This window comes from Montipora capricornis, chromosome 9 (assembly GCF_036669925.1).
Source record: "Montipora capricornis isolate CH-2021 chromosome 9, ASM3666992v2, whole genome shotgun sequence".
Taxonomy (NCBI): domain Eukaryota; kingdom Metazoa; phylum Cnidaria; class Anthozoa; order Scleractinia; family Acroporidae; genus Montipora; species Montipora capricornis.
In genome coordinates, this window is record NC_090891.1 from 4,797,636 (window position 1) to 4,825,135 (window position 27,500).

Below are 27,500 nucleotides of genomic sequence, written 5' to 3' on the forward strand. Positions count from 1 at the left end.
GAAGCGGGATAATATCTGGGGAGAAGGGGGAGGGGGCTTAAAACCGGATGTTTTCTTGTTTCTAAGTAGATGGGCCTATAACCAGGTTATAAGCGAGGGGAGAGGGGGTAGTGAGCGGCATGTCAATGTTATCAGACAAATAAGAGGGCCCGTGCTTTTTTAATCGAATTTTTTTATATCAACTCTTAAGTTAAAATTAATAGATATAGATAATCGTCGCATACCTTGCTTTGTATACTGTCCTCGCTGGCCTGGTGTCCGCTTATTATCATTATTTGCATTTAATTATTGCCCCCGCAGCCAAGGAGGCATCATTGTACAAAGACATGTATTACATATCTGGTATACCAGTAAAAAATCTCGATTTGTCAGAACTATCGGCACGCCTGGAGTAAATGGGTAATGATGACGTTTTCTCACCAAATGCCCGCAAGTAAGTCTGGGGTACTCATGACGTTGAGCAGAGAACGGCTGAGAGCGTAGCACATGGGAACATAACGTCACAACCAGAGATGTATCGGTAATCGGAAATCTTCATTTTCGGGTTTCAACATTATTGTTGAGAAAATCTTGTCATCTGTCACGGAGTGTCACACGTTACATGCCGTGCAATCTAGCGTTGGGGCAGCTATTTGAAAAGTAAGAGAAAGCTTTCGTCCGCCTTTGTCTTAAGTCCGTTTTTTCACAAAGTGTCGTAAAGTGACCAAATTATCCCACCACAAGGATAATCCTTTGGTTTGATTAAGAGTCGAAGGACGATTTCATTTGGGAAAAAAATTGTCAATTGACGAATATTGTGCAAGCACGGACGAATTTTTTTCAGGAAACGACTTGTCAGACACAAATCACTGTTGAGAGATTGAAAGACTCGGTCTACAACCAGCAAGTATTGTTAAAAAACGATTGAAGATAAACATTAGTGATTCTTGAAGTATTTACAAGGCAAACGATCGGTGTTCTTTCCAAACATTAACATATTTAAGGCTCGCGACAGTATTCTGTCCTGAAGAGGTTGTTGTTTAGAAAGAACCAATCTTGAATACGACTTTGGATTAAAAAAAAATGGCCACAAGTTATTAAAATATTTTTGCTGGATTTTTGAGACCGCCAGTTTCAGTTCTTTCAAAGTGTTAGTAAACTGGGCCCATTTTCCATCAGTAGGGCTAACACTTACATGGTTCATATGGGATAGAGGTGCTACACGGCTAACGTTTGTATAAACGTAACCTTTCCTTGTAGCAGAAAACTATGTCTGATTTAACGATCTTGTTGTCATTATGGAAGCACCACGAAATTGAAATGGATTTTGAGGCCTACCCAATTTGAAGTAATTCTCTACTGCGGGAATCGTTGATGACTGTTTTAGACCTTACTATTTGCACACTCACAGATTTACACCAATCGAAACTGCAGCTCCGTCAATTGCTTGTGCAAGTTAAACATAGCGTAAGTATCAAACTCTTTTTATGATTGGAAGTGAAACTTCTTGCGTCGAGCCGATCTTGAGACTGTACCTTGTACCGAAGGATGTACGCTAATGAACTTAGGCTCACTGCACCGAGGACGAGCATAATGTGAAAAAATATCTGATAGAGAAGAGCGTTATTTGGGCTTGTGGATAACACTCTCCGAGACTGATCTTTGTAAGTCATCAGAAAATGGTAATCACTGATTTAAATTATTCGTTAAAATATGAGCGGAGCTATAAAATAAGCAAAAAAGTAATAATTGACACGCTGCTTGTTTCAAATTAAAAAGTTTAAGGGCTGTTTTTTTTTTTAACGAAGTCCAATTGAGACCCAAGTTTTCAAAGTTCTTTCTACCTCCAGGCCTCGGTTGTTCTGAGGGTGGCCAGCACTATCCAATATATTTAACAATTATTCCATAAGCGCGCGTTGGATATGAGATGGTAAATAGCCAACGAGGCGCTACGCCTCGTTGGCTATAACCAGTCTCATATCCAACAAGCGCGAATGGAATAATTGTTTTATTAAATTCCTTAAACTCCAAAAGTTTGGAAGTACGAAATACGAGCGAAAAAAGAGAGAAAATCCTAGCGAAATCGAAAAAAGTTGATGACGATGCGATGTTGTGTAATACCTCGTGGTCAGACAGACGCAGGCTCATCACAAAAACATTTCTTACCTTTCCGCGTATCTCTAAGCTTCGAAAGTGATCCAAAATTTCCACAAAAACGTTTTTCTTTTGCTTTATACCGAAAGAAATTTCGCTTTCTGGCGTAAACGTTTTTAGTTTAGCAACGCTAAGCGCAATCATTTACCATATAAGGTCAAACTAAGGTATATGAGCTGATAACCGAGATTGAGTGAACCAATCAGAGCACGAGAATTGCATTATCCGAGGTTGAGAATTTAATAAAGATTATTATCCAACGGAAAAGTGCCATCAAAGCCAGTTGAGTGATGTATATATTGGATAAATCAGCCCAATCCACCCTTCAAACCACTGGGGCCATAACTAATGGTGAGCTGCTTCGCGTAAGTAAATCATTTTTTTCTTTGCTCTTGCCTTCTCGACGTTGTTTTGACCATGAAAATCCTTGAAATGAACAGATTGGCCATAATGAGAATTGCTTGGAACGTGGTTTTGTCAAGCATACACTCCGTTTTACAACCTCTTCGCCCCAAAGGGGTTCCGATGGAAGAGTAAATCGTCTGGCGTTAGACTGAGTTAAATCTGCAAGTGCCCCTCTAAGGATGAAAAGGCTTAATAGCCCCCAAAAGTTTGCCTGATGCCAATCGTCCGATAATTTTTGTTCTACAGGAAGATTAATGTGGTTATGCAATCAAAAATAGATAAAGTGACCGTTTTTGCGTTGAGTAACCGGAAGCACGCGTGGGGTCTCAGACTACTGAATGTGGACATTATTTTGCATGAATGATAACAATGGTTGCTGCTTTTTTATCTCCTTATTCTGGCTGTCAATAGCTTTATGCCCAAGGATCATTTTGAACTTCTATCACAGGACCCCAATGCATTTGAATACTTGTACTCTCAGGTAAGTCAAAAGAAGTCAAGAGATATTAAAATATACTAAAGACGTTAAAAACCGTAGCGTTTTTGGTTTCACCCCTTTCCATGATTCTCGTATCTTTTGCTTTTAATTTGTGGATAATCGAAGCGTAGGAACGCGTTTTTGTGGTCAATACCCACATTGACAGTCAGAGTCTCTTAGATGTATGAAGGGGGTAGTTTCTAAAGAAACTGTGATGCTGCGTCGGTGGGGAAGTAGTAAACAGAAATTTGGTTTTATCAACGGAGTTGATAATGTAAATTGGCCACCGTACAAAGATTCTAAAAGCTGACTTTTCGAGCGTTAGCCCTTCGTTAGAGCGAATCGAGGAATTGGGGGTTACGTGTAGTTTTTATAGTAGAGTAGGAGTTACGCTATTGGTGGTAACATGGCAACGTGAAAAATAGGAATTTATTAGTTAAATGAAAAGCGTTCGTTAATACCGTGAGGATTAAGGGTGTCGATATGGAAGATGAATTTTTGTTCCAGATTCTTGCGGCTTTCCGTCGTACCTAGATGTAGGGAAAGGCCGCAGATAGCCATGTGTTTTTTTGGAATGGTCAGGGAGATTAAAATGACGAGCGACTAGCTTAGATGCATCCTTGTCATTCTTCTCAACATCGCGAAGGTGTTCGCGGAATCGGTCGCCTGGTCGTCTACCTGTCTCGCCAATGTATAACTTATTGCATAACGTACAGGTTATGCAATAAATGACATTTGCGGAGGTACATGTGAAACGATCGGTGATCTTAACATATCGCTAGTGTTAAGAATGAAAAGACAATTTTTGCATCGTGAGCGCGCACATTTGAAAGTGCCGGGTTGCTCGCTAGTTTTGAGCGCGCTTTTAACTAAAAAGTTGCCTACGTTTTTGTCGCGTTTGAATGAAATAAGTAGATGTAGACATTCTTCGTTATTAGTCGGCCTTAAACAAGAACATTCCATATGAAAACGAGGGTTATCGTAGATCTGTCGTTCCCGAAGGCCCCAGCGATCAAACAAAGCTCTCGTACCTGGAGAACGAAAGCAATGTGCGCAGGTAACTAAGTGAAAAGGAACGGATCAGGAGTGAAAGCAGAAAGCAAAAGAAAGAGTTTTGAGACAAAAAAAGAAGAAGAACATGCAAATCTCAAAAACAGGCATTTGAGAAAAGTACAGAAGAAAACCCACTCATCTAAGTAATCTCGCGAACGTATCAAAGAATTAAACAGAGACGCATTTATCACTAAGAAGGAACGAGAAAAAAGTTGATGACAAAACTAAGAGAACAAAAATGCGGCACAAAATAGAAATTTTTCAGAGTACATGTTGTAAGTCAAATCCGGTCTCAGGTCAAATCCGTTTTTATATAGGTTACATAACCATTGATGATCTTCATACCTATATAGGCTGAATATGCACTCTACCTAGTTTAACCCAGCTATCATCTCCCAAAAAAGGTTTGGAAACACTTACATCCTTCCAGCTCTGTGTTACGCATAATGCATGTCACCACATCTTCTTAAATGTCACATGCACTTCTTACCATCTAATCAGTGCATGTCTGTATTCCTGCACTTATCCATTAAATCTCGCCATTATAACATAGTTAGGGAACAAAGAACTGTATTATGCATTTACCGGTACTGGACCTCGGACCCCCGAGGTCTATAGTCCTGTGTCTAGAACACCACTTTACAACGACTAACATGTTTAACACAACCATTTTTTCGTTATTTCCTACGCTTGTGGATCTGAATCTGAATCTGAATGCCTTAATCTCTTGTATGTTACTGGGTCTTGGAATTCCTCGGTATAGCGTTCCGATAACACCATAACTTTTAAGTTTAAAGATGACACAATTATGTTTTTGGCAATTAGGTCACCAACAGAGTTGTAGAGGGTTTCTATGGCATGGACCTAAAATATGACTTGGCAATCAAACTTGCCGCTCTTCAAATTCAACAAAAGACTCTAGAAGCATCCACCGGTCGTCAAGTAAAACCTTCTGTGAGGCAGGTAAAAAGAAAGTTTGGAGGACTCGAAAAGTTTGCTCCGTCGGAACTTCTGCACATCATGAGAGAAAAGGAACTGCGAAAAGCATTAGATCAGCAGATAAAGGACAACGAGAACCTTGCCTCTCCAGGTGAAAAGCGTATGAGCTCCTTGCAGTGCAAACTGCATTACTTGAATCTTGTTGCTTTGGAGATATTTTCTTATGGTGGCCGTTACTTTGATGTCGTGTTGATTGATAATGACAACGAAGGACCAAGTTTAAAAAAGGTTTGTGTGATGTTACATTTTAAAATCTTTCTCGAGTTTTCTTTATTTTTAATCTTTGTTCTTTTTGCGTTCGACTTAAGAGAACGCATCCTATTCGTGTCAGTCCCACGTGTCCCTCGGCCTCAGGTATCCATCGTGTTGCCATAAGATTTGGAAAAACCTAAAATAACAATGACCAAAACCAGGTTTTCTGAGCCCGCGAGACTGAGCACCCCCAGCAAACCATTGTTTTAACGAAAACCGCTGGTCAGCAACCTTGGTTCTAGTCATTGCTGTCTAAGGTCTTCCCGCAGCTAGCGTTTGGACGCCATATTGGACATAGCCTCGATGTCATCCGATAGTGTAGGCAACATCAATTCCTCTTTGTCCACCAAAGTTCTGAATCGGTGACCGTCCGGTAACAACCGTGATGTACACTCCAGGGAGTCACGCTGCTTAGCTATCCAGCAACATAGTCTACTGATATTCCACAAAACTGATAATACATCGTAACACGTTTAGTATAATTACATAGATAATTATTTGTTATTGTTTCTTACGCGACGATCACCAAAGCGTTTATTTCAAAATGGCTGCAAGCAGTTTTGATGAGGTGACAGACGAAGAAATTAATTATTTAAAGGAATAACCTATGTAATTATACTAAAACAATTATTCACCTCAGAATATTGGTGAATGAAAGCCTCAACTTCGTCTCGGTTTTTATTCACCGAATTCACCTCGCCTTCGGCTAATAATTGTCAAATGTGTTGGAGCCCGGGAACTCCGAGTCGAAAGTAAGGACACACGAAATGAATCATATATTGAACTGCGGATATGAAATCAAGTGAAGCTTGGGTTTGAAGGCCTGAATTTCTCAGGCTTCAGAGCGCAAGTGCTAAAAAAGTGCGTTCATAACTGCGAGAATCATAGCTTCACTTGATTTCATATCCGCAGTTCAATCTATGATTCATCTCACATATCATTTAATCGTTGATTCATTCATCACGGGAACATTAGAACCCACAAATGACGAGCTCCCAACGTCAGCGGCTTCATAGCTCAGTTGGTTGGAGCGTCGCACCGCTGTCGCGGGGTCACGGGCTCAAACTCCGTTGCAGTCCTGAATTTCTCAGGCATCTCTGCGCAATTGCAAAAATTGCGTTCATAACTGCGAGGAGCATAGCTTCACTTGAAAGAAAAAAACCCTCCAAACGATGAATGATTATGGTTGTTAACCAAGATAGTATGAGGTAAGAGCGCATCCTTTCGTGGCCGGCTTTGACATAGTATATACGGGTAAGGCATGAAACATGTGCAAACTTAGTAACATACATTCAAATTTTGCAAAAGGCAGAACTTAAAAACTTGGTGGAATGCTGTCAAACACAGTAAGCTCCTTGTTCACTAATAAAATGGTTGATACTTAAATAAAAAGTTAAAAGCTTTTTAAAATGGCGTCAACCCTAAAATCTGCAAGAAATACACTTTTACAAGTTTGTAACTTGGTTATATTGTTAAGTGACAAACAATTTTATTATATTTGTTTCAGTTTTATTAGTCATTTTATTACGTTTTTGAGAAATTTATTGTGTTTGTGAGCTTTCCTTTGAGTTTGTAAGCTCTGACTATTGTACAATTTGTATGTCTTTTTTATGTCCGTGTATCGGTGTTCGTCATTAATGATCTGTATGCAAGTTTTAAAGTTTGCACACCTCTCATTAAGTTCGGGTGCCATTATTAACTTTGCGTTCATTTTATCGAGTTTGCTTGTTCTACATTTCGTTTGTCTGCAACTTATCAAGTTTGTAGGCAGTTTTGTATCCATGCCGACTACGATAGTGTCCCCCATATTTGGTCGGATAAAAAGTATTTGAAATCTACCCCTAGGTCCGTGTCATACTGCGTGGTTATTTCAAAGACGACATTTTATTGGTCAGTAGGTGTGAAAGTGGATCGCGCGGGCATGATAATAACGGATAAAAATAACCTTGGCAGCACGGGCGAGATCTAAAGACAGATTTCACACAATAGACCTATTCGGCCAACTCAATGTTGTACCCAATTCAAATCTCTCGGGGTTAAGATTCTTTATGTGTTGAATTTGCATGACGATGAAGCATTCACATTTAAATGATATGGAAATTCTTGGAACAAAACGTCTTATTCCCAGAGGATTTGAATTGGGTACAACATTGAGTTAGCCCAATTGGTCTATTATCATAGGGCACATGGATTCGCTCGCTTACCTCATATTAGGGACTTTAAGATCTACGACGCGATCGTAAACGAGAACGCCACAAAACAAGAATATCATCGGTTAAAAAGAGGGAAAAGAATCGTGCTGCACGTGCGGCACGCATTTTAACACATATGTTTGCTGTACTCCGCGCAACAACGACGTTAAATCACCAAATTTGAGGTTTTGACGACAACGCGAGCGCACAAATGTTAACCTTTCATTTTCTATTTTTACCCTGAAACTTCTGGTACCAATTTATTTCTAGGATAAGTGTATTTCGTCCATATTGTACGACGTGAACCATATGAAATAATTGGGAAAGATTTACGATATTACAAAGTTATGTTTTGAGGTGACGTTTTCGTCGGCGTTGGCGTCGTAGATCTTAACGTCCTTATTCTCTTGTCTTTAACACGTTGCAAAGAAAATGAAAACAAACAGAAAGGACAGCTTGTTGGTGTGAGAGAATCCTGTCTAAATTCGACGGTGATTATTAAGAATTCCTGATATATTTCTGGCAGATAACAGACTTCTTCTTTTTTTTTTTTACGAATGGTTTTCACCTGACGTCACAGCAGCCATGTTGGTGCACAGAACAAAAGAGAAAAAAAGTCTTTTGGGAACTTGACTCTATTATAGTGCAGATTTTTTTTTGTTATCGAAAGAACCCAGTTAAATTCAGCCCATGCGTAGTAACTAAAGTTAAAAATTGCGATTGAATGCGGAATAGCTTTGTCGGAAATACGTAACGTAGGTATCAAAAACTGTGTTCAGTCACCTAAATTTGCTATTGTTTTGTGTACCAACATGCCCGCCGCCTCACCACGTGATTAAAAACCATTTATAGTTGTCTTTTTGTCAATTTATTTGTTGACTCTTTGTTTATATGCTGTTGCTAAACTCCATAGGGAAAACTTGAAGCTAACATGTACAGTATTTTATATTTATGGCAGGGGTTATTTTCTTGTATTTAATCTTATTCTCTTCCTTTTGCGTTGCAAAGCAGACCAGGAACGAACACACCAATGCTACCGTGCTTGTGAATCTTAAATTTGGAGTGAGTCAAGTTGTAAGAGGAAAGGTTAACGTGGTAAGCAACTGAAAAAATCCTTCGTTGTCTTGGTACTTTTCACGCAGTAATCCTATATCATTTGAAAATTCACGTCTTGTTTGAATTGTTTTCTTAATTTTTAAGCCTGGAACCCGGTTAAGGGCCTGCAGATTGATATTGGAATTATTTAGCTCTTTGCCATTGTTGTTGTTTGCAGCTTTGTCAACTTGCAGAGTTCCGTGATATAACAGGATTTACGATTTCTCGCCACGAAGATCACAAGAAACTGTTGCGTGTCCGCCTACAAGAAGGAAAGGTATTCTGTAGTAATAAATTTTTTGATCCTTATGTATCACTGAAATGACCAGTCTCAATAGAAATTAGTACCAAAGCGAGACGTCATGGCAATTAATCACTTCTCAGTAATTCGCTTCGACGAGCTGTTGACAGTTATTATGCGGAAACAAGGCCATCGCAGTCAGTTTTTATTGAATGAGGAACGTTTTGCCGTTTTTACCTCAAAACTGCTCAAAGTTAATTGGTTGCGGCTAAACTGTTGAATTATCACCACTGACGCATTCTTTCGCTCTATTTCCAGACCATTCAGTTAATTTGTACCCTTATGGACTGTGTTGATATGATCGCACTAATCACTGGCTATTACAAAGCCCATGTGGACAACACAAGCGAATCACCACTGCCCGTTGAAAATGAAGAGAAGTGGTCCTTTTCCTTCCGACGAGATCCCCGAAAAGGCGACGGTTTGTGAAAAAAAGATTTCTTCTCATAACTACACTCTTTTTTAGTAAGAACCCTTTTTGTAAGAACATTCAGGCTGAGATTAACCAAAATGTCAAGAACATAGTAAGAACATACCCAAGCTCAGGGGCGGATCTAGCAGGGGGGTGCAAAGGAAGATAAAAATATGTAGTCGTACAGGACAATTAACTCATATTCTTAGGAACCTTTTTTAACGTTAACAATTTGGTTTTCTTATTGCATGATACAGTTTGTAGTCGAATTTAGTATACCACACAACTTTAAGAACATGCCAAGAACGTTTTCCACCTAAAGAAGAAAAATGACCTTCCACATCAGCCCCAAAGTAGACGTTCTTGAAAAAAAACGAACGAGTGTACGTGATCCTTTTTTCCACAGCATAAAATAGTAGTCAGAAGAAAATTTGAGAGGTGATCCTTGCATATATCTGGATAATTTGTTTCTTGTAAACACCTGAAAAATTCAGGTGCTTCAACGGAATATGGATGCATGTGAATGACATAACTGTCGTGATATATTTGTAGTGCAGCTTACTGCGGTTTATGGACGAAATAGAAAATTGATCCGATCCTTACGCTCATCTGGACAATTTAAGCAATTGTCTCTCGTTGACACCTGAAACATTCAGGTTGCTTCAACGGGCTTCGAAGCCAAGACCTCTGCCCCGCCGGTGCAATGCTCTACCAAGCCACTCAGTGGGGACCAGGTCAATTTGTTGGGCTCATATGTTCCCGTGAAGGAAAGTTCGGGTTCAAATCCCGTTGAAACCACCCTGATTTTATTAGGTTTCTATAAGAGAAAATTGCTTAAATTGTCTAAATAAATGCGAGAATCACTTCTTCGTTTCGTCTATAACCCGCACTTCAAGTATACATTTATTTCATTTAAGAAAATTGTCGTCAATTAATAATAAAGTAGATTCTGTTTACTTGATATATTGGGTCAACATTATCGTAAATTGGCAATTTTTATCGCAAAGATAAGAACAAGAGGGCTTCCGTTTGAAAAGTGATAGGATAGATCAACACTCTGTGGCCTCTTCAAACGAATCACACCACTGTTTTTTGGCTTTGTTTTCACAGCACCAGACTTTTACTCTATGCATCAAGTCATCCCTGACGTTTGGTCATACCCATCTCTTTTTAAAAGTTCAACCTCTAAGAAGAAAGCTCAACTTGAAACCCCGAATCCTAAAAATCGACACAAGGATGTCTTTATTGATTTGTCAAGGGCCCCTCCAAGATTTGAAGAAACTGTAATTTCCGAGGAATCCAAAGAAGAAACTGCGGAAGATGTGCTATACAACGATATTGATGGAGAAACGCGTGAAGTTCGCGAGCAGCAGTTCGATTCACGAATGCTTGTGACGACACAAGGTAATACCGATGTCAGTGAAGAAGCCTCGTCGACAGACCTCGATGGGGACGGTGTTAGTAGTGAAATGCCAACTGCTGATACGAAGGGAAAGGAAACCCTAAGCAAGAGGGATGACTTAATTTCAGTTAAAAAGCCAGTGAATCGAGATGCGTCAGTGGAAAGCTCTCAAGAAGACGAAATCGGAATAGACAATGTTCTTGATAAGCGACGAGATTTGTATGCAGCGCTAGTGCCTTCAGAGGAGATCTGGCAATGTGAAGAAATGGTTGTTGTAGTCATTAACAAAAATGTACACGAGGAGGCTATCAGAGACGAGGAAACATCCAATATAAAGTTATGTGATGAAAGCGATAGTGATATAAAATCGTCAGGGCATTCGGAAGAACCCGAGGATCTACAGAATGATGATGTCGATGGTCAAGAAGATATCGCTTTTGTGCCTGAAAGTCTTAATCACAAGTCATCCATCAACGAGTCCAGGCAATCACAACATGCCAAAGAAGATGAAATCACTGAATACGATGTTTACAGTGATGCGTCCCGGCTTTCTAATGTTAGGCATAGCTCCACATATTTTGACAGTAAAGGGGATTTTCCAGAAGATGCAAGTGTATGTGATGATACCAAGCAGGCACGTTCAGATGAGCGACATGATCTTCATCTTGATGAAAAAGATCCAGCCATCGATACAGATCGTTCTGACATGCAAAGCCCAGTGTTTGGCTCCAGTGATAGGATTAACAAGAAAAACTTCAACCAAAGCATTATGAATATAATCCCGGATAATGTAGATGCTGTAACAGTTTCAGACGTTTGTGACGACCTACAAAGCATATCATATATTCCAGAGTTGTGTGAAGACCTAGCTGATAGAGATTCTCCCCTAGGTAGTGATCAATCTGATGAGTTACGGCCGCTAAGTATTTCAGAACTGGATCACGATCCGGACCAACATTCATCCGATTCATCTACTCCAGAGTTGTATGGACACCTTGATGATCTTGATTCTCACGCAAAAAGCAAACCCCCCGACGAGGAGCTTCAGCTGGGTTACTCAAGCTTGGTTGATGCTCTTCCTTCACTTGACGACTCTGAGAATTCAAATGACAGTGTTGACGGTGACATGTTTTCTTTGGAGTCTGTTGACAGCAGTGTCGACACAAATGAAGGGTCACACGTGTCAGACGAGGACGAACCTTTGTGGTCAACCTTTCCCGAGTTCTTGCAGCCAAGTAGACGCTTGTCTCATTCTGATACCGATAAAGACGTTTTCGTACTTGCTGAGGATGTAGGTGAGTCCGAAACTGATCAAGAGGTGTTACTGTTAAATGCGAAGGATAATTGCTTTAACAATGAACTAAATCTTGTCAACTGGGAGGAGCCTTGTGACTTTGTTCTTGTCCAGGATGGGGTTTTCCCTGCCAAAGACTTAGGGGAATTATCTACGACTTCTTCGGAAAGTCTTCGATTTACTCATGAAGTAAACGCTGAATTTACACAAGAAGACGAAATGATAAGTGACGATGATGATTGTCATTGTCTTAGAGAGAAGATGATAGGAGATGATCGGAAAGAAGAAGAAGTGAAGGATGATAAGAATGGTGTGCCCCAGTGTTTCTATTCTTCTAGCTATTTACATGGCTTGTCATTGGATACTCGATTAAGTTTGAACAGGATATCAAAAGAGGGTAAAACAGCAACATCAATGTCAAAGGAAAACGCTGTCACGGTTGCGTCTTATCCGCTTAACAATGGCTTTAGCTATAAAGAAACTTTACAGATAACAGAAACTGAAGGAAATGAGCGGCCACCTGGCGAGCTGTCCCAATCAAATCGCATGTGTGGTGGATCTAGTCCTTTAACTGTTGTTTTGACAGAACATTCTTTGGAAAAAGAAAGGATAATTTTGGAACAGTTTCAATCCTTGAGCGATCCCAGCTGTGAAATTGAGGCTTCATGGAAGGATCTAGATAAAAGCTACTCTCCTACAGATTGGATCATACCAACACCACCAACTCCAACTCCTGAACTACGCGAGAATGATATTCGAATCGTTTCCCCACCTCCCAATTGTCAAGCATCTATCGAGAACGAATTTGATGAAGAGTTAAAGTGCTGGATCATTCCAGCTCCCCCCTCCGTGGCCGACAACATTCGGTCCTTTTCAGAGATCAAAATTGTCTCTCCCCCACCGCCTCTAAAGCTCAGCGACAATAAAATAGAACACCCATTGGACGATTTTGATGAGATAGGGTTTCTTTCTTTCATTGACGATCATATACTCGTTCATAACGATGGCTTGATGTCAAAACAAAGTTCCAACTTAAATGTTACTGTGGAAAAGAAAATTCAGGCTGAAAATATATCAAAGGATGGTTCATACCCCTCTAAAGAGACAGCCTTAAAAAACAAACAGACCCACATCCCACACAGACGTGATGGTTTGAATATGAACGAAGCGAATGTTGAACAGGCTAGTCTAAAACAAGGTATCGAGACCAATGTTGTTATACACGATTCCTTTGAAAGCTCAGGGAATTCGAGCAACAGAACAGACCAACATGATGAAGCCACCGTGGATGATTGTTCACACAGTAAAGACTTTAATTCTACAGATTTGTGCCAATTTGACTCTAACAACAATGAAAACGTCACCTCAAGTCACACTTTTGGAAACATTCCATGCAATAAATATGCTTTGCCAGAACAGTCCCTTTTGAAACAGAAACCACCCGTTCCTCCAAAGCCATGGTTTATGTGCACAATAAAAAATGAAGACAGAACAAAGACAGAATGTTCTATTTCGAGTGACAATGTTAAAACAGCCAACACGCCTGTGAGAAGGAGTAGCTCTAAAACTAAAAGCGTTTCGTTAAAAACGAAAGAGCAAGAAAGCAGCTTTAAAGTGAATTTTAATAGCGTATTCGACACGGAGTCTTTACACAGCCAGCTAGTAAAAATACCACCAAAGCCTACTAAAGAGAATACTTGGGAGCAGAAAACATCTATAAGTTTATTAGGATTTCACCAAGAGTTGCCTCGCGAAAACAAAGAACAATGGCAAACTTCATCTCAACTGCTGCAGCCTCCATGGACTTTAGCGGAGGAATCTCAAGCAAAGACTCGCTACGATATAGGAAGATTAGGAAGAAGTTTATCGTTTACCCACAGATCGCCTTACGTTCCAGTGCCATATTTAGACGCTCACTCGTCGATTCAAAGTTTAGATGCAACGCATTCCCTACTGGGCAATGATCATAAGGCCGACCGCTATTCCCAAAGAGGTTATATCGAGTCTTTGGAATCACTAAGGGTCGGTTGGGTGTCACCTTCCGTGACAAGCTACCCTGTGAATGGATTGTCCTCAAGTGTTGCTGTTGATAGCAGCTGCAATGAGAGTTTTCATGAAAAATTACATTCAAAAGGCAACTCTCCCTTAAGGGAGAGTTCAACGTGTCCTGGGGATTTACATGGATTCCTGTGTAGAAATCTACTGAATGATGACACCAATCGCGTCCCTCAAGAGATATCTAAAGCCTCAAATTGTCGGGTTCATACTGATTCTTTGCCTTTTAGGACGAACTTTGATTTTGCATTTGTGAACCATGAGGATGTTTCTCAAATTGAATCAGCTTCCCCAACCTCACCTCGCCTCTCCGAGAGTTCCCCGCCGCCATTGCCTCCTACTTCACCGCCTAAATCATTCCCTAGCATTGACGACGATGAATTCGACTTTTGTGAGACAAATTCTTGATAGTGCTCATAATTGTACATCCATCGAACACCATAAACAATCTAGCTTCTCAATACCACGTTCTGCAAAAGACTTGAAAGGCAGGCGATCTTCAGCATCGTTTTGTCACTAACAAGGAAATTCAAATGATCATGGCAGACTTTCTGATAAAACGTCACGTGTCACCTAGCGATGTCTCGTATTTTTATCTCAGTTTTGAAACAAAACGTCTCAGGTTCTGTTTTGGTACACCTCATTCCTTTGGTAAGTCAACAATACAATGTTTGTTTTACGGTATGGTATTGTGGGCAGCCATCTGGGTAATAAAGAATTTACTGACGTTTGTGAACAATGTTTGTTAAAAGTGAGCGAGTTGAAACAAGACTAGAAGCACACTTGATCAACGGCGAAATGAAAGTGGAACTCCAAGGTGAAATGAAGAACTGGCCAGGTTTCTGGCTTGTGATTTAATAATTTCTCAGCGAGTTTCAAACAGGGATTGGCTCGTGTAATTGAAACCTTAAAAGCCTCTGTAGATCTTCTGGAGAAGCTGGTGGTGTCTTGCGCAAACGTCAGCACAATACTCAGCGAATGTTCGGAGCAAAACGTGATTCCCATGCATGGTTATTGAGATTGTGGAACATTATAGATAGTGATGGCAAACACTGTGAAAACTGCAATCATGCCAGATAACCCAGATGCAGAATCTCTTAAGGGGAGCACTTAATATTCTTTTGCAATGCTAATTACAACATTTGTACTAGCAACTGTCCCAGTTATAACCCAAAGGGAGGAGTGTAGTGAAGTAAACATCTTTGAGCGCACAGTGTTGTTTCACGAGACCAATGGCTGGCCTTGTGTCGCGGTCAGATATATTCAAAAACACAGCATAATGAAAAGCACATCTTAAGCTAGATCAACACCCTTTCTGTTCGTTAAAAGGTGTTCCCTTGACACACCTCAAAACCATCAAAATTGCATCAAAATCGAACATTTTTGTTTCTAATGGGTGAGCGACCTTTCATTTAACCACATGGAAATTAGAACCTAGAAAATACGATGAAAAAGTTCAATCAACGGATAACATTGTTTTTCTTTTAAACGATTAAGGGGGTAGTTAGTAAAACTTATTAACCGGATATCAAGCCAAGAAAAATGCTCGAAATATCAATATCCCGTGATTTGGTTTTAGGTGCGGCTGCAAATCATAACCTTTTTCTACAGTCACGCGTGCCACCCTGGAAGTCAATAGTCCAATTCTGTGCATGCCATGCTATAATACAAAGTTGACTAAAGTATCGAAATTATTCCGAGTTGAAGTCCTGGTTTATTGCGATCTACTCATTGAGGAGAGGCAACGTGTAATATGATGAGCCCTGCTGGCTGTTGGCATCGCACCATCCAATTGGATGAAAAAATTTTGCCCAAGTTCCGAGATGACGTGTAGCAGCGTGAAATCTATTCTAGCCAGGTTACCGACATCTCGATTCGAGAAATCAGGCCCAAAAACTTTTCCTTAAGTTGAACAGTAGCGGTGACTGAACGTACCTTTGGATTTCTTTTTTCATGCCAACAAATAATCGGATTCGAAATTATACTCTGTTTTAAAAAACTAAACGACAGGATATTACTGCTTTTACTAAGAATAAAGAGCTGTATTAATCAATGGTGATCCGGGGATACTAGGAAAAACCGAGTGTCCTTACTCAGAGTCGAGCCATCGACTCTGCGATCACTACTAGTTCGGATTCTCCACCACGGAACTATAGGAAATTCAAACGAGTTAGACCATTAAACTAGATCAGAGGGGTAATTATCTCGTCATACTGCTAGGTTTGAAATTGCTTTTACTTTTTATTTACACTTACCAATGTTCTTAACTGACTAGAACATCTGGCAAAGATAAGGAAGAAAGGAAGCGCAAATGGCTGTGTAACTCAGATCATGCAAGATCAGCGCACATTTTAACTTACACGTTCGCTCAGAACGTGTTGGTGTTACCTAAAGAACATGCATTTTCTAATAGTTACTTACGCTGGGTACACCTTGCAATTAGTGTGTTTTTCGGCTGAAATAGTTTCTTAATTAACAGTTTCATTGTCCTCTGTCTCTGAATTATCAATTAATATTTCGACACCTGCCAAATTCAAAGTGTCATCACACGCAGGCTTTTCTAAATTATCATTATTATTGTTATTGGCATCATCACATTCGTCACAGCTTTTATCTTGATTTAGCAAAATCGTGTCTGCTTCATCGTGGTCGTCTTGCCAATTTTCATCCTGGTCGTTCACAGCCTCCGTTGTGTGGTTGCAATTTAGCTGGTCACCGTAGAAACGTATGTCCTCGTCGAGAACATCCATTCCCCTCTCAATAGATTCTTCAGTTGTATTCTCAGCAGTGGGATCGTTTTCTTTATCATCACATTCACTACCATTGCCTTGACAACTGGTATCTTCATTTTGCAAGTTACTCTCTGTGTTATGACATTCCTTGTCAATGCCATCAGATGAGGTACCCAGGTCTTGCGAGACCTTTTCTGGGGCATCACATCCATCAGGATTGCCGTGACTAGTGCCTTCCAGGCCTTCTACATAACTGCATACCTCATATTTCATATGGGAGGTTGTCTCTTGGCCAAAAGAGATGCCTGCCTCACTGCATTCCTCTGTGTTGCCACTGACGTTTCTGTCCTCTTGCAGTACTTCTTGCAGATCTTTTCCTTCTTCATTACACTTCACGTCGTTTGAAGGGCAATTTTCAGCCTGATAGTGCAAATTATCTTCGCAGGTTTCGCATTCTTCTTCTTGTTCTAGCCTGTCTGCATTTTGGTCGTGGAAAACCTTTTCTACATCATCGCATTCTTCAGAGCGGCTTTGGATTCCTGTCTCCTCATTAAGCAAATTCGCATCTGTATCGTTAAATTCTTCATTTTCTTCAGAGTACTTTGTGTCGGTGGTTTCTGGATTCATGCATTCCTCCCCGTTGTCGTCCTGTTCTTTTAAAGATTTATCGTCATCTACTTTCGCAGTAAAATCTTCCCTTTCAGTGTCATACAAGTTTGTAGCCTCTTGCCTCAAAGCCGTTTCTCCATAATCCTCGTAGTTTCGAAGGCAAGCTGTTTCCTGGTCGTGCAAAGCCTCCCCTTCATCAACATATATTGCAGAATTTCTTTGGAAAGTTGAAACCTGCTCATCCAAAGTCTCTCTGTCATCATTGCATTCCTCATTGAAATTGTACACGTCTGAATCCTGAACGTTAAAAGCCATTTTTGCAAAACCACACGCTTCTTCCTTGTTATCGGAATTTGTATCCTGGCTTTGCAAAGATTTTTCTTCATCGTCCTTTGTGTCAGTATCTTCTTCATCGTTTTCCAAATCCTCTTCATGCGAACGGAAACCCTCTTCGTTTGTGGTATCCTCGGTTGCGTCATGAAAGCCATTGTATTGGTGAACAGAATTCCTGTCACTGTATACTACATCATCCATGGTGTGGTTGGTAAGGGCACTGCTTTGGTTATCCGCGCTGGGGCTTTTAACGACGCAGGTACACAATCGAACCAGTCTTTCGTTTTGTGGGCAAAGAGGCCTATAATGATCTCCCATCAATACTCCACTGGTATTCTTTATGGTGCGAAACGCTTTTATCTGTCAAAAAAAGGGAATGCAGTTAAAGATCCAATGTGATCCTCTGCGCATAATGATGAAGGTAAAGATGACGTTGACGATTAATTTAATTTAATCCATTTGCAGGGCAGTTGCACGTAACGTGAAAAAGGAATCAACGTCGTAAGAGAAGGCTTAAAAAATGAATGCAACCTATAATAAAAATACGTACGAGATGTCAAATTCTACAGAGCAAAAGTGCAGTGGAGAAAGATTAGAAAGGAAAATATAAACCGTTTGAGGTAGTCCACACATTCAATCACGAAGATGACATGGGGAGTTTTTGAAAGGGAGAAAAATGATAATGGTATTGAGGATGTTTATGTTTAAATTAGTTCACCAGCTACTTTTTATTGTTCGGTGTCTTTTATCAGATGAGATCACTGCATGCTCGGTATCAACCAGTAACAAACATGCATAAATCAACACTGATTATGAGTTGATTACAAAGAAAATGAAGTCTTCTGTATCACGCACTGACCTGTTTTGCGGACAGGCTCATTATACTCTCTGATATTACCCATGTTACATTCTCCGTCAAGGGAGGAGTAGTAAGGGATCCTTGGTAGCTCCAGTATGATGTCATGTCTGTTTAAATCAAGAAACAATCAAATAAAACCCATTTTTATGACAACAATTACGAGAACACCAGGAAACGATAAAACAAACCAAGCAAAAAACACATGACTGACTCTTCCTTCAAAAGAGCTACATGCGCTAAGAGCCCTTCTGTCTAGGCATATAGCCTCTACCATACATCACTCGAACATGTGGTCGTAAAGAAATATCTACTCACTCAAAATCAAAGTTGAGCGAGTGAAGCGTCGAGCCACCAAGTGGATCTTTCGAACAAGCATTGGAAAGATGAGTTAATAGGGCCAGATAGACAGCTTTAGAAAAGCTTAGAACTTCTTCCAATAGCATACGATCATGAAGATAGAGTCTCTTTTCCTTTTACGAGTGTTAATGTAGTGATATCGACCACACTGTTTTAAATTATTCCGTCGCCGCACCAGACTGAGAAAGTCGCTTAATTTAAAGATGTCAGCATGTAAAATCAGTAGTTTTCAAGCCCCGTACTTCAATCGCAAAAATAAAATGTAAAATGCATGTGCTTTCTCGCCACCCACCAATATTTCTAGCTCACTTTCCATTCAAATTTTTGTCAATGTTTCAGCTCTTAAAATCAACCTCAAATATTGATGAGCCATGCACATAAACTTATGTGAGAATATTCAGTGTCACAGAGAGTTAACCACTTTTTTTCTGCATTTTGCACTTACTATGACTTTTTTTTATTTCCTTTAACATGTAAGGATACCGGTAACTTTCGTAGAAGTTGTCTCAACTTCATCAACTAAATACGGTCTTTTCTAGGCCGGACTATACAATCGAACGATGTCACTTCTCTAAGGCACAGTACCCTTAAAAGTGAATTACCAGTCTTGTCTGGTTTCTAGTAAGACTGTGACTCGTCTCAAGATTAGAATTTCTCTCCTCATCTCCAGATACAAGATTAGCTTAGAATCATTGAAGCGACAAGTTTGGAAACGACGGAAAAGGTGTATGTTACTCCACTATGCATTTAATACATGATAAGTAAAAAAGAAAGAGCGAAAGGCAAACATACCTCTGATGAACTCATTTGGATTGATGGTAGATTTGACTTCTAACGAGAAGCAACCCTAAAATGAATATCAGTATATGACTAATACGAAGGATTTTCAGGAATAATTTGAAACATCTGGTTCGTAAAATCAAGTTACAAAATCTGGAAAGCGAACATTTGACCATCAACTAGTGAGCTTCATGGAAAGGAGGAATAAACCAGCTCCGACCGGACTATCCCACACGGTATTTGACAAATACCTATCTTGTAATGGCCATTGGTTATTTCTGACTTTGCTAATGGTTGACTTGTTGGCTCTCCCCGCTCAAAAGGTTCTTCCATCTAAGACGTCGATGGCAAGCTATCGTTCTTTGAGTTTTTCCTCCACAAAATGCCATTTCCTATGATTAGTTACCATCCGGGCTATATGTCCGAGTTCCGGACAACGGTAGAAACCGATTACTGACAATGACCACGCTCAGGGTGTTGTGCGTTCTAGGGTGATTGTTGACGAGGGAGCTCAGACATTACTAGAAATTTAACATCATTAAAATGAGGAATCAAGCCAACTTTGATAAAGAACTTGAAACAAGTTGTAAAAAGAAAAACAAATCATTGGTATTGTGTCATCTAGTTACCTTGTTTTCATCACGAGAGATCAACTCGATGATAGGCTTTAAGCCCTCGTTATCCTCATCAGAGACCTTTAGAAAGTGAAAATGAACCCTGTCAATCACGCTACCCACCATCAGGTGTAAGGAAGTGAGAAATTTGACTTGCTCCACTTACACGCCTTTCGTACCCCTAAGTACATTAAATATACTAATGCACAAATCTAAGATGGTGACTCAACAGGAAGTTGGAGTGAGATTTGATTATTTATCAATACCCAACAAAGAGCCTAAATTGCTCTTTCACTGTGGTGTATCTGAAAAAAAGGGCATGACGTAGTAGATCATGCATGAAACCTTGTTCCTAGGGTTTTTTTAATCTCGTACCCAGATCTCCCACGGTCATACGGAAGGGAGGTCTGGTAAAGTTCGATTTCGAGCATGCTCAGTGCCAGCGAGGCCCGAAATACGGGCTTTTCTATCACTGCGCATGTTCGTACTCTCTGTTGTGATTTTGGGTGATTTTGCGGAATAAACATGGATTTCGAGAGTATTCTTGAAGAGATTCTTTTGGGTAGAGGACAAGGAAACCTTAAACTTAAGCCCAAACAGAAAGAAGCGCTACAGGCGACTGTTTTTGAACGGTCGAGATTGTTTAATTGTCGGAGCAACTGCAGAATCACTGAAAGGAGCGCTTAGGCTTAATCAGTAAACGAGTGCTATTTTCTTCACACCATCTCGCGCAAAGTGTGGTTAGCCAAGCCGTAAATTGAAAGCTAAAATGTTGAAGAGGGTTTTGGCCTAATCACTGAAACGAACGCTTACGATTAATCAGTAAACGAGTGCTATTTTCTTCACACAATCTCGTGAAAAGTGTAGTTAACCAAACTGTAAATTGAGAGCGAAAATGTTTAAGAGTGCTTAGACCTAATCACTGCAACGAGCGCTATTTTCTTGACACGATCTCGTGAAAAATGTAGTTAATCTAACAGTAAAATTCACAATTGATCACTACTTAATTAGCGAGTCACGCATTAAGAACGAGAAATACTGTTTTGAATAAATTACATACTTCAACTTGAATTTATTAGTTGATGCGTACCGCGTAGCCAGCTACGCAGAACTTTATTCGAGTGGCAGGGTACGTGGGGCTTCCGTCGGTACCATTTACACAAATGTCGCAAATTTTTAAAATAATTTTCCTCAAATGTAAAGCTTTTCTGGCGTCAGAAAAAAACACAACTTTCCTCCGCACAGCTGGCATTTATTCAAAACAGCACACGAGCTTGCGAAAACCAAACCTTTACTAAGTGCCCCGCGAAATAAGCCAGTCGGAGCGTAGATTGCATTGCCGCAACCTTTTTTTAGTAGCCAATAAAAAAAGGTGTACTGTCGAACTTTACCAGATCTCACATTTCCAGTGACAGAGTGAGATTTGGGTACGAGATTAGGTTCTTTTGTCTTCCCACCCCAGAGATGGGGAGATGAAAGACAAAAAGAGTAGGGAAAATAATAGAGAAAGAAATGAAGACGAAAGTAAAAGTTCTCAGGTAAGACCGTAATTGGAATCCTTTCTACATTCGAAAATAATCCTTGTAATTTTGGCAAGGACGTCCCAACCTGGGAGCTCTTTAGGTCTGGTATTATGGGGTTTGAAAAAATAAAAGGTTCAAATAAGCTTACGAGACCAGAGAAGACTTTTTTCGAAAGAAAGCGTTGTAATTGATTTAAAAATAGTCTGATTTGCGTAGGATTGGTTTTGTCCATCAGCATATTTGTGGCAACGCCAGGTGGGTATTCATCATCTCCCTCCTTCTGTTGATTTCATTAGCCATGTTGGTGGACCACCGTGGATTATTTCAGCTGATACTTTTTCGTGGTATACAAAGAAAATATAAATTGAAACGATGACGGAGATCAAACGACCTTTGAGATAATTCTTGTTAATGCCCAGTAAAGATGGTATTGTAGGTTACTTAATCGGGTATAAAGGAATCCATTACCTGGTAAAGGAGTCCTATAATACAAAGTCCGTTTTCACCGACCATTGCCTCTCCAATGTTTTTGTACCGATCCTTGTTCCAGTGAATAAGCTGGACCTGTATATTTGTAAAGGTGAACACTAATTGTTAGGGGAAAAGCACCAAAACAGAGCAGCTGCGAGCCTTAAGACGAAACTCGTGTTGAAGTGAGACCATTACCTCAAAGGGATATTTCTGGCCATTAATAGCATGCTCAGAGCCTGTACCACTCTCATTCCCCCAATGGAAACGGATTATTGCCAGCTCGTATTTGCCTGATAGAGGACCACCATTTACAGCTGCAAACAAAAGATAACCTTTTCATTTGTCCCTGGATTTTACTTGAAACAACTGCCAATGGCGTTGTTATAAAACACCTCCTTTGAGGGTCACCAAACGCGACATAAAATAAGTGTATAAAGTATAGAGTAACATAAAGAATGGAGTAAAGAGAATAAATGGTATAGAGGATACAGTACCAATGGCTTCCTGGAGGAAGGAAGGAAGGAAGGAAGGGGGTGAGGGGGGGGGGGGGGGGTGCTTGTTCCCTTGCCTCCTTGTTCCCGAAATTACATCCAAACTTGTTCTCAGCTTTTTGATCCCTAAAAAGATCCTAAAATAGTTTATGTTCCATTGTTCCCTAAGATATTTTGTCTTTCTTCCCCTTTTCGGCCCCAGTTCAAATTAGCCATGTTCCCTTCTTCCCCAAAACCCCTGGGATACTCTCGATACAGTATAAATTCAATATTGAATTAGATAAGAGTGTTGTTACGGCATGGATGGGCTCCCCAGCACAGTCAAAAATTAGTCTACTTTTAGAATACCCGTTCCCGCGAAAATGAGTTGTCATGTCTATGAAAAAACACGGCAGAAGCAGTCACGCGTCACATGGTTTCTTCTGATTGGTTAAAATTGGCGGCCCTTCGTTTGTTTCGTGCGCAAAGTGTATCTAAAAATAAATCCATTTGTGACTGTGCTGGGGCAACGCCGCAAAGTGACAGATCAACGTTCTTAACTGATTCTCTCTTCATAGATTATAGAGTAATAAACTGTTAGAAGTTGTATTTGCTGAATTTTCGCTTAATTTTGGTCGATTTATTTCTGGTCAATGAAAGACAAACTAGGACTCAGAATACAAAACCAAAGAAAACTATAGTTTGAAACAGTTAAGAAATACATGACATAAGTCAAATGAAGGAAATATATCAAAGTTTACAGAGATCGAAAATTTATTTAAAGTAAAGGCTTAGCTAAGTCAATATATATTCTTCGGTTTTTAATAGTTTATATTGCACGCGCCAAGTCGCCTTTTAGAGCGAAACGTCACAACCTTAGCAGGTGCTCTAGAAGTAAGAACTGATCAACAGAAAGTTCTGCTTCTCGAAAACTGCCTGGGTGATGTCCAGCGACGTCAAAAATTATTAACAAATGCATTTTGTAGATCATAAAAATTGAATTTTAATTAAAGAATGATCAATATTCACTAGCCTTTCGTGTCACCGGCTTAAAATGCCTTGGTAGAATTGTTATTGTACCTTAGTTCATATATATATGAACAACTGTTAGTGAGGCTCTCGGGCTTGTATTTTCGGAGAGAAAAATCAGTCTTCAGTCATGTCGACGGAACTCGATCCCTGCTCATGTAACTACTTAGATATTCAGCTGAAAACACACTAGAAATCCAAAAAAGAAGTGCACTGCGTAGAAAAAAATCTTCTTTTGATTTGTAATAGAACTTGCTGTTTGGAAGGAGCTTCCTATAGAACTGGGGTATGGCATTATTTCTTTTTTCATTTAACCGTATCAAAAGAGGAGAGCTCTCGATCATGGACGCTCTCTTATCATTTTTTTCGATTAATTTTGTAATTCTTGTGTCACTTGACAATCAGATATCAAACTTAAGCTGGTCAACTTTTCATTCTTCCCAAGCCATTTTTTCACTACAGTATGAAAGACTGAAGCCGTTTTATCGATATGCCATGAATATTTGGTCAAAATATCCGTGATTACTTTTCTCAAGTTATTAATTATGGATGAAAATCGCTGGACAAAATTTTGAAATAATCAGTGAAATTTGAAACGAACAGCTTCAAAGGATGTGAAATAACAAGCATAATTACTTTTATCTTTACTTTAAGAAAAATGACAATCTTGGACTCGAAAAATTAATGGAGTATTACACTCAGTTCGCTGGCATATAATCCCCTATATTAGCCCAGCAATAGAATGAGCGTGTAACTTCAGCATACTTTTCCCAATGCCCAGTTAAACGCAGCTTTCGGCTTTACAAAGAATATCGGAACATAAGTTTCTAATATAAGAGTACACAAAACAAAAACTTCTCTCTTGCAACAACAACAACAAAAAAACGTCATTTGGGGCTTCCTTCCGTTTACTTCTGTTCTACGCAAGTGTCTTGATCTCATTGTTGGAGGAACTAAATTAATTGACTTGAAAAAAAATTGAGCACATATTGATAGATAAATATGGTTTTCTTAAGATCAGTTTTGATCATTAGTATTACTTTCAGCATAAAGCCGAAGCAAACATTGACCAATTCACTTAAAATGCAAATAATATCTTGTCTCGAGAGAAGACAGGTTTGACTCGACAAATTCCGTACAAAAATTCGAATATTACGTTTCCGACAGAGCTCGAGATTGCTTTACAAGCCACACCGCTTTCCTTCCTACATAAACTTTAATACGGAACAAAGGGACTCTCACAGTTAAAAACCCAATGCTCGCACGTCATTTCTTTGCAACGGAAATATACAAAATTAAGAGAAACGGCATATCTCGCCGTACCTGATTCATTTTTGATCACGGTGACTTGCAGATGTCGCCCGTCATTTGTTATAGTACTGTTTTGGATGTTCACGTATTGGAACTGTATTGGCCCCACGTTGTCTCCAACCACAACTTGTGCCTTGTCGATGTTGATCGGTGATTGTAAGTTTCCTTTGGCGACTTTGTACCGTTCAAGCCAAGTACGAGGGCCTAAAAAAAAAACAAGCGAGACTTTGATCTTTCTTCGCAGCAAGCCGCTTTGTATAAGATGTTATCTTCAGATCAAGGTTCTTTCTTTTTTTTCTGTATTTACCGAAATTGGCAAATTCAAAATTTGTTGGAAATAACGATATCAACAAATATATGTTGATATATGTTATGTGAGCATTGAAATACCGCTCACAGACAGGACTTGAGTATGGGTTGCATCCAAAATTACTTGAATTAAGCCACTTTTTGTTTTTCGCATAAAGGATCGGACTTTGGCTAGATATTGATAATGATCCCTATATTTTGCCAGAGCAAGTTTCGCACAGTTAAGACATGTAATGTCCACTGTCTGAAATAGATATTTATGAATAAAATACAGAGGCGTACAACCATTAACCAGCGTTCCAGTTTACTTAAAACCAAACATAAAAATGATCGCTAAACGAATAAGAGTCAGTGTCCATTCTTGTACTGTTGGCTATCACAACTGATAGCTTTTTTTTTAAAATGAAGACACTAAACATTAGGGCATGAGAGACCACCATGGGATTCTTCATAGAATATGAGGCAAACACATGTGTAGTGGGAAATCCAACAGGAAAACTCAGTATAATCTTGAGTTGAGTACCAAAATGTGTGTTTTTCACAATAATTTGTGTTCACTTTTACCAACAACACGGAACTAGAGAAAGCGGAAAAAAAATACAAATGAAAAAGTAATTGACAGAATGAACTATAACCTCATGGCACACCTTAGTGGAATGCGTAATTTTATGCTTAATTTAACTGCCGAAAGCATACATCGCGGGAAATTACAATCATAACTAAAACCTTTCGAATGCATGGTGTATTTGGGAATTTTGAATTGATTAGTAAGACTCACAGTGTGCCCATGTGATAAATCTGTTCAAAATACCGTGAATGTAACAAAATCGAGATGGCGAAAGTCGTTGAATAACTCACCGAAGTCATTGTCGGTATAGCTCCAAGATGAACTGTTTGTCATCGTTTCTGTGTGGCAAAGCGTTTTATGAAGTGGTGAAGTCGAGTTGTCTCTCTGCGTGAATTCAGTAGTCGATCCTCTAGTCATTTACTGTCAAAATATCTTGAGATCTCGACGAATTAGCCATAAACTCTTTATGGTGAAGAGATGAGCCTTGTACAGTGTGGCCGTGCGGTGACCTGACAAATTCAACCAATAGGCTCTGCGAAAAAACTGAATTTGTATAAACAATACTTGAAGAGTCATTATGAATTTATTATAATCATTTCCTTAATATAATGGTTCTTTCGAAGGTCAGGTGCATTCTTTGGCCATTATTCCTAACACGTGCAAATTATTTTTTCGCCACTGCAAGAGAGGATGATGAAAAATATTGGAGTCAAATCACATAGAAATCATACCAATATAAATTCCCTCGCCGAAGATAAATTCGATGTTTCGTGCAATATTTATGAGCGAAAACCGTCTCAAAAATGAATGCCAGTCGCAAGAAAAGCGACCTTACTCTCTCACTCCATCTTCCTCTGCTGGAGTAATTAAAAAAGTAAGTTTTTCCTTGGATGGAAGGAAACTGCGGGGCTTAAATAACATTATTCTCGGACAGAAAGTGGCTCTTAAATTATACTCTTCGAATGACGAGAGAAAATCCATTTGCCTTGTTTCAATATTAATCCAACAATATCATTGCGCTAGATACAGTCTTTGAGAAATGAAGTGGTCTGAATTAGTCCAAGCCAGAAGACACAACCTCGCCATTATTGCGTACAGTGGCGTATACCGCAAGCACTGTGTGATAATATTCTCCTACTAGAAGGACAAACGGAAAAAGCTCGGTGTGAGAATTCTGAAAGTCTGAAAATGAGGAGAACTTACCCTCTCACCTTAGCACCAAATAAGAATTTATTTTGATAGAATCGTGTTTGAGGTTGCGACTGATGTAAACGCATTGAGAAAGTTCATCGGATCACCCGCAGTCCTTTATTAATCGCAGAAATGGCATGCTATTTCAGTCACTGTGCTCTTCAGCGTAATTTTAATTAATTTTCAAGCGAGACAAGCTAGTCTGTAGATAGAAATCTAAGTATTGTGACCTCCATCATGGCTCAATTTTGTCGACATCGCTAAGATAAAGTA

The 27,500-nt window shown here is 39.6% G+C and overlaps 2 protein-coding genes across 7 annotated transcripts in view; one reads left to right on the forward strand and one right to left on the reverse strand.

Moving 5' to 3' along the window:
* The window catches only part of LOC138015433 (uncharacterized), a 68,158-nt gene extending 51,507 nt beyond the window's left edge, over positions 1 to 16,651 (forward strand). Inside the window, exons 11-17 of one of the 2 annotated variants that reach the window (XM_068862489.1) lie at positions 1,391 to 1,446; positions 2,950 to 3,019; positions 4,895 to 5,296; positions 8,524 to 8,607; positions 8,786 to 8,884; positions 9,167 to 9,329; positions 10,431 to 16,651. In XM_068862489.1, coding sequence (XP_068718590.1) covers positions 1,391 to 1,446; positions 2,950 to 3,019; positions 4,895 to 5,296; positions 8,524 to 8,607; positions 8,786 to 8,884; positions 9,167 to 9,329; positions 10,431 to 14,479 — 4,923 coding nt within the window. In that variant the 3' untranslated portion in view covers positions 14,480 to 16,651. Of the gene's footprint in view, positions 1 to 1,194; positions 3,020 to 4,894; positions 5,297 to 8,523; positions 8,608 to 8,785; positions 8,885 to 9,166; positions 9,330 to 10,430 lie in introns of both variants that reach the window. The other variant, XM_068862490.1, reaches the window with a different exon arrangement.
* LOC138015434 (uncharacterized) overlaps positions 15,769 to 27,500 on the reverse strand; it is an 11,736-nt gene continuing 4 nt past the window's right edge. Inside the window, exons 1-9 of one of the 5 annotated variants that reach the window (XM_068862495.1) lie at positions 27,240 to 27,500; positions 26,327 to 26,568; positions 25,172 to 25,363; positions 22,545 to 22,663; positions 22,347 to 22,442; positions 20,371 to 20,436; positions 19,754 to 19,808; positions 18,605 to 18,711; positions 15,769 to 18,105 (exon numbers count right to left, since the gene is read on the reverse strand). The exon at positions 27,240 to 27,500 is cut by the window's right edge and continues 4 nt beyond it. In XM_068862495.1, the coding sequence (XP_068718596.1) occupies positions 16,540 to 18,105; positions 18,605 to 18,711; positions 19,754 to 19,808; positions 20,371 to 20,436; positions 22,347 to 22,442; positions 22,545 to 22,663; positions 25,172 to 25,363; positions 26,327 to 26,453 (2,328 nt within the window). In that variant the 5' untranslated portion in view covers positions 26,454 to 26,568; positions 27,240 to 27,500 and the 3' untranslated portion in view covers positions 15,769 to 16,539. Of the gene's footprint in view, positions 18,106 to 18,604; positions 18,712 to 19,753; positions 19,809 to 20,370; positions 20,437 to 22,346; positions 22,443 to 22,544; positions 22,664 to 25,171; positions 25,364 to 26,326; positions 26,569 to 26,767; positions 27,065 to 27,239 lie in introns of those variants that run through there. The other 4 variants (XM_068862494.1, XM_068862493.1, XM_068862496.1 and 1 more) reach the window with 4 other exon arrangements.